The 16,511-nt window shown below is 50.9% G+C and overlaps 2 protein-coding genes across 2 annotated transcripts; both read left to right on the top strand.

Annotated features, from left to right (window-relative positions):
- Positions 1-6,134: 6,134 nt before the first annotated feature.
- On the top strand, positions 6,135-7,615 carry LOC128949057 (NAD(P)(+)--arginine ADP-ribosyltransferase 2-like). The gene is made up of 2 exons (XM_054293863.1): positions 6,135-6,875; positions 7,523-7,615. The coding sequence occupies exons 1-2, from the start codon at positions 6,135-6,137 to the stop codon at positions 7,613-7,615; spliced, it is 834 nt and encodes a 277-aa protein (XP_054149838.1).
- Positions 7,616-13,007: 5,392 nt separating this feature from the next.
- Positions 13,008-16,430, top strand: LOC128949058 (erythroblast NAD(P)(+)--arginine ADP-ribosyltransferase-like). The gene is made up of 5 exons (XM_054293864.1): positions 13,008-13,027; positions 13,117-13,121; positions 13,389-13,450; positions 14,969-15,755; positions 16,345-16,430. Exons 1-5 carry the CDS (start codon positions 13,008-13,010, stop codon positions 16,428-16,430), a joined length of 960 nt encoding a protein of 319 aa, XP_054149839.1.
- Positions 16,431-16,511: the final 81 nt, after the last annotated feature.

Raw genomic sequence — 16,511 nt, forward strand, 5'->3', positions numbered from 1 at the left:
AGGCAGCAGCACAAGCTGCTGGTGCTGCCGAGTGCCCGCCCCGCTCCATCCGAGCCCCGGGGTCTCTGCAATGGTTTGGGATGGAGCCACCTTAAAGCTCATCCGTTGCCAGCCCTTCCATGAGCAGGGACATCTTCCCCTGGGCTGGGCAGCTCCAGGTCCTGCATAGCCGGGCCTTGGACACGGCCAGGGATGGGGCAGCCACAGCTTCTCTGGGCAACCTATGCCAGGGCGTCATCACCTTCACAGGGAAGGATTTTGAAGGAAAGATGGGTGGTGATGTCTTTGAAAAATGACTCAGAGGGTTGGGGATCTTTAGGAGAAATTGTTGTCAGTGTCTTCAAAACGGGTCTTGATATCTCTACACCAGAACACATGTGGTCGGCCATAGAACCCTAGTGGCTTGACCAGAAAGTTTGAAGTCCTGAACATTCGTCTAATAAGAGAAATTGTTCCCCACACAGTCTATTCCATAACCCACACAGCCTGATTTTCTGAACTTTGGGAGAAAATGACAGCTTCAAGGGGGATATGGTGTAGGTGGTTTGGGAATGCTGCATCTTCCCAGTACCTCAGCCAATGGGAAAAGGGAGAGGGCAACATGCAGCCGGGAGTACAGGATAAAAGGAAGCTGCGTTCTCCGAATCCTTGAGAGAGAAACTCCACAGGGAATATGGCTGTGGAAACTCTGTCCCTTTATTCCAATCAAGTTTCAAGACTACTTTTTGAACACTTGGCTTTTCATAGTGTGGCTTTCCTCCACATACCTAAGATGCTGGGTAGAGCTTAAAATCTGATTGGCAAAAATGATAAAAGGCTGTAAAAGTATTTACACAGGACAATAAAAGTGGCTGGAAGCAGTGGAGAAAGAGATAAAAGTAATTGCAGTGGGGTTTTTGACAAATTCTGAAACACATAAGGAGCTGAACCTGCCCAAAGATAAAGTCTGAGGCAAGGTCATCTGGATATATTTGAACACTCAATGAAATGACCCCCAGAAACCCCATTGTTATGACCCTCCAGGACAATGAAAATTATTTCCTACAAGAGGCAGAGCCATGCCAATTATTAACGGTAAAATGCTGGTTTTGTATTAGCTAGGGAGCCCATTTGAATCAATATGTATAATTAGAACAGATAGATTCTGTGTGGCAAAGTCCTCTCTGCTGTGCAGCACCAGGAGAATTCATGGTCCTTCATGGCCCCTCATGGCCCCCTCATACCAGTGTAATCCCTGACTCCTCTCTGACCCTCCTCAACCCCCTCACCTTCATGAACCACTCATCCCCCTCTTTTTCCTCCCAGGTGGGAGCATCCCCAGGGCCCCCTACCACCTCAGAGGGCTCCTCCTGGCCACTACAGCCCTGGCAGTGGCCACCAGTATTGTCTGAGACTTGAGGTAAGGAAGGTCACTGTGGTCTCCACAATCACAAAGGCACAATGACGTCCAGAGAAAAGAGGCAACCAAAGCTACCAAGGCCACCACTGCCATTTTGCCTGGGTGGAATTAAAGAAAAAAAGAGGAAGAGAAGACAAAAAAAAAAATTCCTACCAACTCCCCACCCCCCAACATTTCAATAACTGCCCCATACTTCTTTGCCTATTCATTAATTTGCATTCTCTCCCAAATCCTGTGAATTCCCATATATTCACGATTTAAACCCAACAAACCCTATTTCCACATCCTAATTAATTCAACCTAGAAAGGAATAAGAGGAATGTTTCTTTACAAATAGATTGTGTGAATCTGGTGGTTGATAAGGCCTGGGACTTGTAGAGAAGGAAGTGACTGGAGAAGTTACCAGTTTCAGAAAATGTTCTTCATTGACATGGACTACGGCTCAGACTAGGTCCTGCCAAATTCCTGAATTTCAAGAGGAAGAACAAAGAAATAAAAGGCTTATGAATAATGATTTCCCTGCCCAGGGTGAAGTTAAAGCTCATTTTAATGGTCATGTGTCAGTGTTACAGAAGAGCGGAGTGCGTAGCAAGGGGAACATTCACTAGATGGATTGGGAAGTGTGTCTTCCGAATGCCTCAGGCAATGGGGAAAGGGAGTGGGAGATATGGCCAGGAAAGCCCCCTCTGGACCCCACTGCTGTGAGCCCATCAGTGTCATTCCTGTGCCCTCTAGCCCCACAACCCCACTCCCAGTCCCATGTCCCTTCCCCCTTAGTGTCACACCAGCCCCTCTGCACTTCCCGAGCCCAAATCCTGGGAACAATCTCTGATCTCCCCAGTGTCCCCTCAGTGCCCCACCACCCCACTGCGCCAATCCCAGTCCTGTGTTTACCCTTCCATTGTCCCCCCAGCGCTCCCCTGGTCCTCAATCCTACTCCCAATCCTCTGCAACCCACTTGTGACAGTGGGCTATTTACAAACCCCAGCTAAATCCCTAAAGCCACTCCCTCAGTACCCATTGTCCTCTTCAGCTCCCTCCCAGACCCCATTCCACTCCCAGTCCCTTGATCCTGTTGGTGTCACCCCAGTACCCCAACCCAAATCCAGAGGTCACTCCCTGCCCCCACAACATCCCCCTGGAGACTTCCATGGCCCCACCCTGCAATCCCAGTCCCATGTCCCCCCCTCAATACAACCCGATTGTCCTAAAGCCCCTGAATCCAAAATTGGCCGGAGTGAACTCCCTGATGGAACTGGAGGTATCAAAAAGCCAGAATTTTTGATCAACTTGGACTCACAGCAGATCTCTCCTGGTCCTGAACATCAGGCGGGACTTTGCCATAGGGTATTTATCCACCACTTTTATAAATATTCCTTGGAAGGGCCATCTTAGCTAATGCAGATGCATCACTTTCTCTGGAAATAATTTGCATGGTTCTGCCTCTTTTTGGAAAGTCCTTTTATGGTAGTGGAGGGTCACCCAAAGGGGTTTCTGGGTGTGGTTTTCACTGAGTGCCCCAATATGCCAGATGACCTTTCCTGCAACTTCTGCTTTTTGCAGGCACTGCTCCTTCCGTGGTCAAGAACTTGCAAAAGACCCTCACTGGAGTTCCTTTACCTGTTGCTCCATGGATTCCATCCATGTTCATCCTCTGTATCCACACTTCTACCGCCTTTCATTGCTTTTCCACATTCATTTTAAGCTCAATGCCACGTCTTTAAAGGAAACTTTCTATTCTTTTGTTGCTCACGCCCTATTACCCTAATCCCACAGTCCCATGTTCCTCCAGTTCCACCCAGTCCCCACCGCTCACTGAGTTGCTGCCACACCTCAGATACCATTTGAGGCCCCCTATCAGATGACATCCCTGTAGGCATCTTAAGCCTGGGGATGATCTCTTGGAGGTGTGAGTGGGTGGCTTCCCTGGCCTTGTTGGTGTGGCAAGAGAAGTCGTGAACCCTAAAAAAAGGATCCACCAACACCAGGAGATATCTGTGCCCATCTTGGCATGGTAGCTCAGAAAAGCCATTTGCCAGTTATCCCCAGGAGTGTTTCCTCTTTTGGTGATGCCTGGAGGTGATGGTTTTGAATTCAAAGGGTTCTTTTGAAACCATATCAGGCATTGCTCTGTAACAGACCTGACCATTTTTTTTCTACAGACACTGAGGATCTGAGGCCACAGACTGATCCCCATGACATTGATTCCCCAGAGATTTGCAGGCGCTTTTCTCCTTTACAAATTGCAGCATCAGCTGGGGAGAGCCTGATCTGCTTATTGGGAGTTACCTCTCACCTACACAACCAGCCACCATCTTCATTGTGCGCTTTTGGATAAGCAGCCAATTTTCAATCTGCCCAACTCTATCCAGGCCTCACCTCTGGCAGTGAAATTCCGTTCTCAGGAATTAACACTAGGATGCTTTGTTGCAGAACCTCTCATGCAGCTTTAATGCAAGTCTATTTCCCACAGAGGTTTTTCAACCCCCAAGCTGGTGTACCCTGGATTGTAGTACAACCATTTCTTTGGGCAGCTGGATGGTATCAAGGAGGGATAATAATTCTTGTTTATATTTAACTGGAGATCCCTGTATTGTTAATTGACATTTTTCCTTGCATATGGCTCCATGGGCATGGGCAATGCTCAAAGCAGATGGCAAGCAAGTTCCTACTATTTGCATGGGACCTTGAGAATGGGACTGGGGATCTGGGCTGTGAGTAATAAGAGAGGGAATGAAACTTATATCCGTTAATAGTTCTAGATAGAGCTTAATGATGAATGGGCAAAAGCATTGAAAGGAGGTTGAAATGTGGATACCGAGGATGAACGTGGATGGAATCCATGGAGCAACAGATAAAGAAACTCCAGTGAGGATCTTTTTCAAGTACTGGACCAAAGAAGGAGCAGTGCCTGCAAAAAGCAGAAGTTGCAGGAAAGGTCATCTGGCATATTGGGGCACTCAGTGAAAACCACACCCATAAACCCCTTTGGGTGACCCTTCAGTACCATAAAAGGACTTCCAGAAAGAGGCAGAAGCATGCAAATTATTTCCAGAGAAAGTGATGTATCTGCATTAGCTAAGAAGCCCCTTCTAATGAATATTTATAATTAGGATGGATAAATACCCCATGGCAAAGTCCCCCCTGAGCTGCAGGACCAGGAGGAATCTGCTGTGAGTCCGAGCTGATAAAGAATTCCGGCTTTCTGATATCTCCATTTCCATCAGGGAGTTCACTCAGGCCAATTTTGGTATCAGGGGCTGGGGGGACACTGGGGATACTTGTGGGAGGGACATGGGACTGGGATTGTGGAGTGGGACCATGGCGGGCTGCAGGGGGATGTTGTGGGGATAGGAGGTGAACCCCAGATTTGGTTTGGAGTCCTGGAGTGACATGAAATGGGTAATGGGAATGGGAGTAGGTTTTGGGTCTGGGATAGGGACCTGGGGGACACTGGGGCCAGTGAGGGAGGGGCTTTAGGAATTTAGGTGAAATCTCAGAGTGGCCTGGGGTCATAAGAAGGTGGCAGAGGACAGGAAGCAGGCTTGAGTTCCTGGGGAGCACTGGGAGGGAAAATGGAAGGGTAAATACAGGACTTGGATTGGGACAGGGCTGTTGGTGGGACACTAAGGGGACACTGAGGATGCCAGGGATTTTCCACAGGGTTTGGACTTGGGTGACAGTGTGGGTGAACTGAGACGAGATGGAGTGTAGGGTTGTGGGGCTGATGGGCAGATGAACTACACTGAGGAGGACAGAGCAGTGGGGTCCAGGGCGGGCATTGTTGGAGTGGGATTGGGATCCTGGGGAGCACTGCTGGCAGGACAGAGAGTGACCCCAGAATTTGATACAATTTCCTGGGGTTCTAGGAGGACACTATGGGTGGAGGACATTGGGTTATGGCAGTGGGATTGTTGTCCTGTGGGTCTAAGGGGAGTTCAAGAATGACTGGGGTGACGTGAGATGGGTAACGGGACTTGGAGTGGGATGTGGATCTGGGAGAGGGACCTGGGGGACACCCTGGGGGGGAGGGGGGGAGGGGAAAGCATGAGTGACTTTCAGAATTTGGGCAAAGTCCTGCAAGGGCCCTGGCTCACAAGAGGTCTAAAGAGCTGAGGGAACAGGATTGAGGTCCAGGAGAGTACTGGGGGAGACAATGAAAGGATAAACACAAGACTGGATTTGGGATGGGGGGCTGGTGGGGCACTGAGGGGACACTGGGGATGTCGGGGATTGTTCCCAGGGTTTGGGCTAGAGTGACACAAAGGAGGGAACTGATATGGGACACAGAATAGGGTTGTGGGTCTGGTGAGCACAGGGAGGACAGTGTGGGGGACACAGCAATGGGGTCCAGGGGGGGCACTGTCAGAGTGGGATTGGGGTCCTGGGGGGCGCTGCTAGGGGGACAGGGAGTGACCCCAGAATTTGGATCAAGTTCCTGGGGTTTTAGAAGGACACTAAGGATTGAGGACATGGGACTTTGGGAGTGGGAGTGGGGTTCTATCTTGAGGGGAGTCCAGGAATGACTCCAGGATTTGTGAGCAGCATTCCAGAATGTTTCCAGGGGTCTTCTAGCCAAAGCTGACCCCCTGTTTCTCAGCTGACCCCAGTTCCCCTCCTCGGCACCTCATAGATGAACTTTTTCCATGTGTTACTTTGTGCCCTAAGTGTCCCCTCAGTGTGTCCCTCTTTGTCCTCCAGTGTCCCACACTGCTTGTGGTGGCCCGTCCCCACCATGGCCCTCCTGGCTCAAACTCTGACACTGCTGGCAATGGCTGTGGCCACCATGGGCATCAAGGTGGTGCCCCTGGACATGGCTCAGGACTCGTTTGATGACTGGTATGAGGGCTGTGACCCTGCCATGCACGCAATGTTGCCAGACCTCTACAGATTTGAGCACCAGATGAATCATCTCTTTGCCTGGGGCTGGTATCGTGCTGAAGCTGAGTGGCGCAAGCAGGGCTCTCTTGTGTCCCCTCTGCCTTCCAACTGGCATGCCATTGCTCTCATGGCCTACACATCGCCAGAGGTGTACAAGGAGTTCAACACGGCCGTGCGCACAGGCGGGCACTCCCGCCAGGAATACTTGATGCACTTCCACTTCAAAATGTTGCATTTCCTACTGACTGATGCCTTGGCGACACTGAGGCAGGCTCAGAACTGGCAGTGTCGCCGCGTGTTCCGGGGTGTGCGTGATATTCATTTTCAGGCACAGCAAGGCAAGAGGGTCCGGTTCGGTCAGTTCACATCAACGTCACTGAGCAAAGGGATTGCTCTCGAATTTGGGGCAGACACAATTTTCGAAGTGCACACATGCCATGGTGCGAACATCCGTCAGTTCTCCATGTATCCAGAGGAGGAGGAGGTGCTGATCCCACCATATGAGACCTTCACAGTCACCCAAGTCATCTGGGATGGGAGGAGGACATGGATCTGGCTCCGCTCTGCCGGGATCTTCAGCAAATACAACTGTGAGGTCAGTGAGGTGACAGCACAGGGGACAACCTGGGGGGATGCAGACACCCACTGTGGGCATGGGGACACTCATGATAAGGCACAGGGAACAATGACATTCACTGGGCATGGGGGAGAGGGACAACCCACTGTGTGTTGGGGGAGAAGGACACCCAGTGTTGGTGACATCAAATTTGGGGCCCCCATTATTGGCACGAGGACAAGAACATCCATGACAGGGCACAGGGATGGGGATTCACACTTCTGGGAGGGACAGGGACAGGAACACTCCTGCCAGGGGAGGGCAGAATCTGGGCCACGCTTGTACTGAACCTGTCCTGCTCCACCAAAACACTTTTGTTGGGATGGGCCCCATGTGATGGATGTAGGTGGGCAATGATCCCCCACAGCACTCCCTAAACCCCTGTCACCCCCTGTCACCCCCCATTCCACCCTTTGACTACCCCTGACCCCTGTCATCTCCAAGCCCACCATGACCCCACTGACCTATCTACCCTTTGTACCCCTGCCCCCCCCCACCCATGACATCCTGTCACATGTCACCTCATGGCCCCCATCTCTCCTGCCACCCTTAACCCCCCAGTTTGGCCATTCCTGACCCCCTCACTCCCCATATGATCTCCCATTTTACCCCTCTTTGTTCCCCAGGTGGGAGGGTCCCCACAGCACCTTGTCACCTCCGAGGATTCCTCCTGGCCATCACACACCTGGCATGGGCCACTGGGATCTTCTGAGCTCTAGGCCGCCAAGATCACTGAGGTCACTGTGGTCACTGTAGTGACCACAGCCACCATGATCACCAAGACTCCCTTAGCCACAAGGCTGCCACAGCCACTGTAGCCACTGTGCACACCAAGGCCATTGTGCAAACAATTTCATTAAATAATTAAATCATAACAATAAAATAAATCTGTCAAAGCCATCAAACATTGACAATTCTTAAGAGGCGCTCAATGTCACTTGCCACAACAACACTCATGGGAACATCTCTTTCTCTCAGCCTTGAGGAGGACCCTTGGGAAAATCCCCTTCCTGAGGGAGGAACCTCACACACATTACATTCCAAGCAGAATAGGGGAGAGAAACCTCTGCCTCGGAGGGGACTGGATGCTCCCGGGGTCGCATGACGGATGGCCAGGCTTAGGTCTGGTGGTCTACCCTCAGCTGTCAGTTTTGGGTTGCTGATTTGTGCTGATTTTAGCCCAATTCAGCGCCAAAATCAGCACAAGATCCTTCTCAATGCAGCCCCAATGGCAACAAATGAAGCATTGACCCTTGGCCACATTCCAGGCAGAGCATCCTGCCACATCCTGCAGTTCAGGGAGACCTAAAAGGCTGGAAACTGGGAGGTTCAAGAGGGCAAGGGCAGATCTTCTCTCTGGGGAGTGACAGTCCCCGGTGGCAGTCCAGGCCTGGAGGAACCTGCTGGAGCAATTCTGGAGAAGAACCTGGGGATGCTGGTAGGTGACCATTGGAGCTGGTCATGTGGCTTGGGGCCAGGAGGGATGCAGGGGGGATCAGGAAGAGCTGGGTCAGGAAGTCAGGCAGGTTTTGTACTCCTCTGCCCTGCCCAGGGAGGTACATCAGTAATGCCATGTCCAACTCTGCCCAGTGCTGTGTCCAGTTAGGGGCTGCTCTGGTTTCCCATCCTGTGCTAAGGGATGATGCTGCCTGAGCTGGGAGTTTGGGCCAGGTGCCCACTCTGGGTCCTTCCAGCCTGACCCATTCTGGGATTTGGGGATTGTAGGAGTTGCAGTTCAGGAATTGTCCACAGGAGGGCAACAGCGAGCATGGCAAATCAGCAGCACTGTGGCGTTCTGGCTGCCAGCAGTAGGCGGCAGCACGAACTGCTGGCGCTGCTGAGCGCCCGCCCCGCCCCAGCCAGGCCCTGGGGGCTCTGCAATGGTTTGGGATGGAGCGACCTTAAAGCCTGTCCGGTGCAAGCCCTGCCATGGGCAGGGAAATCTTTCCCTTGGCCAGGCTGCGCCAGGCCCTGCCCAGCCTAGCCTTGGATACAGCCAGGGATGGGACAGCCACAGCTTTGGTCTAGATGGGTAATGTGATGATTGACTCTCACAATTAAGGGGTGAGTATTGTGTGTATGTTAGGAGAAGTTTTGTTGATTTGTGCTTATGTTATTGTAGTTTGATGTTTGGGCGCTCTCTGTTCTCCCCATAATCCCCTCCCACCTCCCATATTGTTGCAAACAGACAGCTTTGATTGTCAGGGTCGCCAGGGTCATGTGGAGGGAGGGCGTGCACCTCTGCCCCTTGCATGGGAGTGTTGGGAAAGGGCCAAGCCTGTTGCTGGGGAGGCGTGGCATGACAACATCTCACATCCAATCACACGCAGGAAGGTCTCCACCAATGGACAGCAAGGAAGAGTCAACTGACAGACTTTGGGAGGGGCCAGGAATATATGAGGAAAATGTGTGAATATGTTTGACTGCTTATGAACATGAATTTGGTTAATGCAACACCAGGGGTATAAAAGGCTGAGCCACCATTTTGTGGCAGCTGACCACACTCCCAGTGCTATGTCTTTTTCCTTATTCAGTCCCTTTGTTGTGTTGTTGAGGTCTAATTAACATTTAAAAATTTAAAATGAGCGGTCTTTTCTCAATTCACCATGGTCCCCAATATCACCAAGACATCCATGAGCCCCAGAAAAGAGAGATCACCGAGGCACTAAGGCCACCCCTGACATTTTCCCTGGAGGAAAAGAGAAAAACAGGAAAAGAGAATGGAAGACAAATCAAATCTCTTGGTTTTTTGAAAATATTAAGATGAATGCTACATGTATATGTTCAAATAATTTTGCTTTTATTTCTGCTATTAATAAAATCTTAGACATGGTAGTTGTGGTAGGTGACATAGTTATGAGTGAACGGTCTCTTTGGTTGGGATAACATCCAGTGAACATGTCATGAGGATTTTGCTGTTGATATGGCAACTTTCCGTATCTGCTGTCTGAAGAAAGTATGGACCAAAGTCCAAACTGGAAGTGACAAAGAGAAGCAGCCAAAACCACAGCCAAGAAGCAGGCATGCTCTAAAAAAGGGAAACCCAAGGATGGGCCATGTTAAATAGTTCCTGGAATTTGTAAGCTAGTTTATGGAAGTATATGTCTATGAATAGGCAATCCCAGTCCCATGTCCCTCCACAAGTGTCCCCTGGAGTCTCCCCAGCTGCGGATATTGAAATCAGCCAGACCGAACTCCCTGATGGAACTGGAGGTAGCCGAAACATGGAATTCTTGATCAGCTCAGACTCAGAGCAGATCTCTCCTGGCTCTGCACATCAGGGGGGACATTGCCAACAGAATCTATCCATCCTAATGATACATATTCATTAAAATGGGCTGCTTAGCTAGTACAGAGCCAGTGCTCAAAGTGGCTGAGGGCTGGCAATGTCGTGGTCATGGTGTGGCCACAACTCCAGTACTGGTCATCAAAAGAGTTCTGAGCCATGTCCAGGGGCACCACCTTGATTGCCAGCAGTGCCAGGGTGTGAGCCAGGAGGGCCATGGCAGGGAGGTGACTGGGAGCAGTGTGGGAAACTCAGGGACAAAGTGGGACACACACTAAGGGGACACAGAGGACACACGGGGGTAAATGGGAAGGGTTCCTCTGTGAAGGGCTCAGCATGGCCCCCGAGCTCCAGTCATATGAACTTTAGAACAGTGGCCATTTATTCTCATTTCCAAGGAGGCCTTGGACATTATCCTATTGTTCTTCTATGCAGTGAGTCTCTTTGTCAGGGACAGGGTTGCATTTGAGAAGTTTTTATTGATTGTGATCTGTACTCCATATATTTTATCCTGTATTTACCAGATAACCAGTAATAGTATTAATAAGATAATACCCTTACAGGTGGGAACTGCTTTAACATCAAGGTACACAAACTCTCTGCATAAAAAACAGAGTAGGGGAAGATGTATAAGACCAGACCACAACAGAAGCTCCACTGGGGAGCTTGGCAGACCTTGTGCCCCTGGTACAGTGAAAACCATGAAAGAGAAAAACTCAAGGCAAGATCAGAAGTGAAGACGTCATGTCTGATCATTCTGACCATCATGTCTGGACAGTTCTGACCTTCACGTTGACTGCTCTAACCAGAGAAGAGATGACAGGGACGTTGCTGGTGAAAGAGATAACAAGGACTTTACTACTGTAAGAAGGATAATAGAGAAGATTGTGTTTCTAGGGGGACTGGGGCAAAGGGTTCCAAGTAGAAAATTTCGTAAAAACATAGTGAGCTACAAATCCTGGTAAAGTGGTGTAATAAATGCCTTTGCTTTGCTGGCATTGCAGAGTCCATGTCTCTCAATCCCCACACACCAGCCACCCAGTCCCAATCCCAATCCTCTGTTTATCCTTGCAATGTCCCCCTGGTGCTCCCCATGATCTCATTTCTGGTCCCAGACGTTTGTAGCCCTCTTGTGACCCCAGGCCGCTCAGGAAACTCACCCTAATTCCTTAAGCCACTCCCTCAAACCCCCCCAACACCCCCATCCACCTTGACCCTCTCCCAGATGCCAGTCCTGCTCCCAGTCCTGTTACCAATTTCATGTCACCCCAGGACCCCAACCCAAATTCAGAGACCAACCCCTGACCCTGCAATGTCAGCCTGGAGCCCTCCATGCCACCACTCTACAATCCCAGTCCCATGTCCCTCCACAAGTGTCCCCTGGAGTCCCCCCAGCCACCAATATCAAAAGAGGCCAGAGTGAACTCCCTGATGGAACTGGAGGTAGCAGAAAGATGGAATTCTTGATCAGCTCGGACTCAGAGCAGATCTCTCCTGGTCCTGCACATCAGGGGGGACCTTGTCAACAGAATCTATCCATCCTAATTACACACATTTATCAAAATGCGTTTCTTTGCTAATACAAAACCAACACATTTCCCATAAATAATGGGCATGGCTCCGCCTCATTTAGGAAATAATTTTTATTGTCCTGGAGGGCCATAAAAATGGGGTATAAGGATGTGGGTTTCACTAAGTGCCCCAATATGCCAGATGATCTTGCCTCAAACTTTCACTTTTGCAATGACTGCTCCTTCTGTGTTACAGAACTTGCCAAAAACCCCTCACTGGAGTGCCCTTTATCTCTTTCTCCACAGGTTCCACAGCCTTTGCCCTTCTGTGTGCACATTTTTACAGCCTTTTATTATTTTTTGCTCATTCTAAACAAAGTCCTTTCCAGCACCTTCAGGATTACTCAAACTTTCTATTCTCTCTCTAATTGCTCAGCCACCATGACCCCAATCCTACAGTCCCATGTCTCCCCGGTGCCACCCAGTCTCACTCTCCACTGCTCACTAAATTGCTGCCACACCTCAGATACCAAATCGGGCCTCCTATCAGATGACATCCCTGTAGGCACCTCGAGCCTGGGGATGATCTCTTGGGGGAGTGCCTGGATGACTTCCTGGGCCTTGCTGCTGTGGCAGGAGTAGTTCTGGACCCCACAAAAAGGGATTCACCAACACCAGGAGATATCTGAGTCCATGTGGGCGTGGTAGCTCAGAAAATTTGCCAGTAATCCCCAGGAGTGTTTCCTCTTCCAGGGATGCCTGGAGGTGATGGTTTTGAATTCAAAGGGTTCTTTTGAAAACACATCTGGCATTGCTCTGTAACAGACCTGACAATTTTTTCCTATGGTCATTGAGGATCTGAGGCCACAGACCGATCCCCATGGCATCAATTCCCCAGAGCTTTGCTGGTGCTTTTCTCCTTTACCAATTGCAGCATCAATTGGGGAGGGCCTGACCTGGTTATTGGGATTTACCTCTCACCCACCTAACCACCCAGCCACCCTCTTTGTTGTGGGCTTTTATATAAGCAGTGAATTTTCAATCTGCCCAACTCTATTCAGGCCTCACCTCTGTGGCTGAAATTCCTGTCTCAGGAATTAACACCAGGATGCTTTGTTGTGGAACCTCTCATGCAGCTTTAATGCAAGTCTATTTCCCACAGGGATTTGTCAATCCCCAAGCTGGTGTACCCTGGATTGTAGTACGGCCACTTCTTTGGGCAGTGGGGTGGTAGCCAGGAGGGAATATTATATGTTTATATTTAATTGGAGATCCCTGTTCTGTTAATTGACTTCCTTCTTTCCAAATGGCTCCATGCTCAAAGCAGAGGGCAAGTAAGTGCCTACATTTCCTCTATGTCTGCCAATTCCAGAGCTCTTTGTCACACTGTGATCTCCTCCTTTTGTTCCACATCTCCTTGCAGTTACGGTGAGTAGAGTATATATTATAAATTTTTGTCTCAAATTGGATTTCTGGGCCTCTTGGATGAGGAGAACAGTCACTGCTATGACCCACAGACATCTGAGCCAATCCTGGCTGATGTTGAGTTGTTTGGAAAAGCACCCCACAGGTCTCCTGAAGGCTCCCTCAAACAGGAGGCCCCAGAATGACCTTTGATTTGGACTCCTGAGGAAGGACACACATTCAGTAACTCAAAGATGGCCCTGAGGTCCACATCTCCCGTGGAATTTCCAGAATTCAACAAAGCCCTTGGAGCTTTTTTGTGCACCAACAACAGCAGAGTCTTGGCTCAGAAGGTGGGGGAGACTTCAGGAGACCTGTGCGGTGCTTTTACAAACAATTCAATATCAGACAGGAGAGACACAGATGCCTGTAAGCTGTAGAGGTAACTATTCCCCTCATGGAAGAGGCCAGGAAATCCAATTTGGGACTAAAGTTTATGGGGGTCTAGAAGTTCTCCTGCCACACCAACAATGCCACAGATGTCACCCAGGCACTCCCCCAAGAGATGATCCCCAGGATCAAGGTGCCTGCTGGGATGTCATAGGGGACCCCAAGTTGTATTTGAAGTGTGGCAGTAACTCAGTGAGCAGTGAGCAGTGGGGAGTGGGATTGGGGGGAAACCAGGCAACATGGGACCGTGGGATTGGGGTCCTGGAGGGTGAGCATAAAAAGAGAGAATAGAAAGTTTCAATTCCCAGAAGGTGCTGGATAAGCTTTAAAAATGAATGAGCAAAAAACCATAAAAGTATGTAGAAGTGTGTACACAGAAGAGCAAAAGTTGCTGAAACCTGTGGAGAAAGCGATAAGGGAACTGGAGTGAGGGGTTTTTGGCAAGTTCTGTAACAGAGAAGGAGCAGTGCCAGCCCAAAGCGAAAGTCTGAGACAAGGTCATCTGAGATATTGGGGTGCTCAGGGAAAACCACACCTTGAAACCCCATTTTTATGACTCTCTGGCACAATAAAAATTGTTTCCTAAAGGAGGCAGAGCCATGCTGATTATTTACAGGAAATGTGTTGGTTTTGTATTACCTAAGCAGCCCATTTTAATGAATATTCATAATTTTGCTGGATAAATTTCCTGTGGGAAATTCCCCCGTGGCCTGCAGGACCAGGGGAGACCTTCTGTGAGTCTGAGCTGAGAAGGAATTCTGACTATCTGATACCTCCATTTCCATCTGGGAGTTCACTCTGGCTGATTTCGGTATCAGGGGTTGGGGGACCTCTGGGGACACTTGGTTGGGGAAACAGGACTGTGGGATTGGGATAGCGGTGCTGGGGGGACACTGAGGGAGTCTCAGGTCTGGGATTGGGGTCACAGAGTGTTTTGGGGGAAAATGAGGGAGGACACGGGATGGTGGGAGTGGTATTGGGGTCCTGGGGAGGCTGGGAGACACTGTGGGGGCAGGGGGTGATGCCTGGATTTGGGTTGAGGTCCTGGGGTGACACCAAAGAAATTGGGGAATGGAAGTGGGATTGGGGTCTGGGGACAGGCCGAGGGGGACACTGGGGTCTCAGGGAGTGACCCCAGGATTTGGGTTGGGATTCTGCCAGGGCTGAGGGGACTTGTAGTCATGGGAGTAGGATTGGACTTCTGGGGAGCATGGTACTGTGGGATTGGGGTCCCTGGGGTTGGGGGATGTTGGGGAGGCATAAGTAATCCCAGGATTTGGGATCAGGGAACCTGGACATATCCAGGGGTTGGCTGGGCAGGAGTGCCTCCCTTCTCCCTGACCCCACACCTCTGCTAACCCCACTCCCCTCCCCAGTCCCTCAGTGATGAACCCTCCCCGTGTCTCCTCTGTGTCCTCCAGTGTCCACATCAGTCCCTGTGGCCTCTCCCTGTCATGACCCCCCTGGCTCAGACCCTGGCACTGCTGGCATTGGCCATGGCCACCACGGCTCTTGATGTGATCCCCCTGGACATGGCCCCAGACTCCTTTGATGACCAGTACCGAGGCTGTGGCCCTGCCATGAAGGCAGCATTGCTGACCCTAAGCTGGTCTGAGTTCGAGCAGAACAAGGAGTTTGTTGAGGTTTGGGGAAAGGCTATGGCCACGTGGCAGAGTCGGGGGCCCCCTGAGTCCCCTCTGTCCCCAGACCAGGCCATCGCCATCATGGCCTTCACAATGACTGACCCCAGAACATTCAATGATGTCGTGCGCGTGGTTGGGCATTCCCCACAGGAATACCGGGACAACTTCCACTTCAAAACACTGCATTTCCTGCTGACGGATGCCCTGGCCACTCTGAGGGATGCTCAGAAAGGGCAGTGTCGGGAAGCGTTCCTGAAGGTGTGTGGCACCCAGTTTGAGGCACAGCATGGCGACACTGTCCGGTTTGGTCATTTCATGCCGGTGTTCCCGAGCAAACAAATTGGCGAGTGCCCCGGTGAGACAATGCTTGAGCTGCGCACATGTCATGGTGTGGAAATCACGCTTTTCAGTGAACATCCGGAACCTGAAATCGTGCTGATCCCACCCTTTGAGACCTTCAAGGTCACCCAATACACCCATCAAGGGGACAAGACACAGATCCAGCTCCACTCCAGCGGGACCTACAGCAAATACAACTGCGAGTGGCTAGGAGGTGACACTACAGGTGACAGCCTGGCTGAATGGGGACAGCCATGATAAAGCACAGGGGACAATGACACTGACTGGGGATGAGGGACAGGGACACCCACAGTGTGTGGGGGGACAAGGATACCCTGGGGGAGACCAAGTCTGGGCACACTCGTGGGCACAGGGACGGGAACACCCATGACAGGGAATAGGGATAGGGACCCCCACATCTGAGAGGGAACAGGGACAGGAGCACCCATGCCAGGGGACAGGGAGAGAGACAGGGACTCCGCAGGGTACCAACCCTATCCCTCTCTGATAAAGGCAGTGCTGTGGGGATGGACGATTTGTACAGAACACAGGTGGGCCAGTATCCCCAATGGCACTCCCTAAAACCCTGTAACCCTGTAACCCCCCATGGCAATCCCTGACTCCTCCTGACCTCTGTCACTCCTAAGCCCACCAAGACACCCCTGACCTCCCTGTCCTCTGTAACCCCCCATGCCCCCCCTGACACCCTGTCACCTCATGGCCCCATCTCTCCTGTAATCCCAAGCCTCCATTAAGGCAAATCTGACTCCTTCACCCCCCTCATGGTCCCCCTGATGCTCATCTTTGTCCCTCAGGTGGGAGTGTCCAGAGTGCCCCCTTCCACGTTGGAGGACTCCTGCTGGCCTCCACGGCTCTGGCAGTGGCCACTGGAATCCTCTGAGCCAGGGGGCCACAAAGGTCACTGTGGTCACTGTGGCCACCATGATCACCAAAGCAACCAAGACCCCCAGAGATACAAGAC

Source organism: Melozone crissalis, unplaced genomic scaffold, assembly GCF_028551555.1.
Source record: "Melozone crissalis strain CALT ecotype California unplaced genomic scaffold, PUWL_Pcris_2 ptg000195l_1, whole genome shotgun sequence".
Lineage (NCBI taxonomy): Eukaryota > Metazoa > Chordata > Aves > Passeriformes > Passerellidae > Melozone > Melozone crissalis.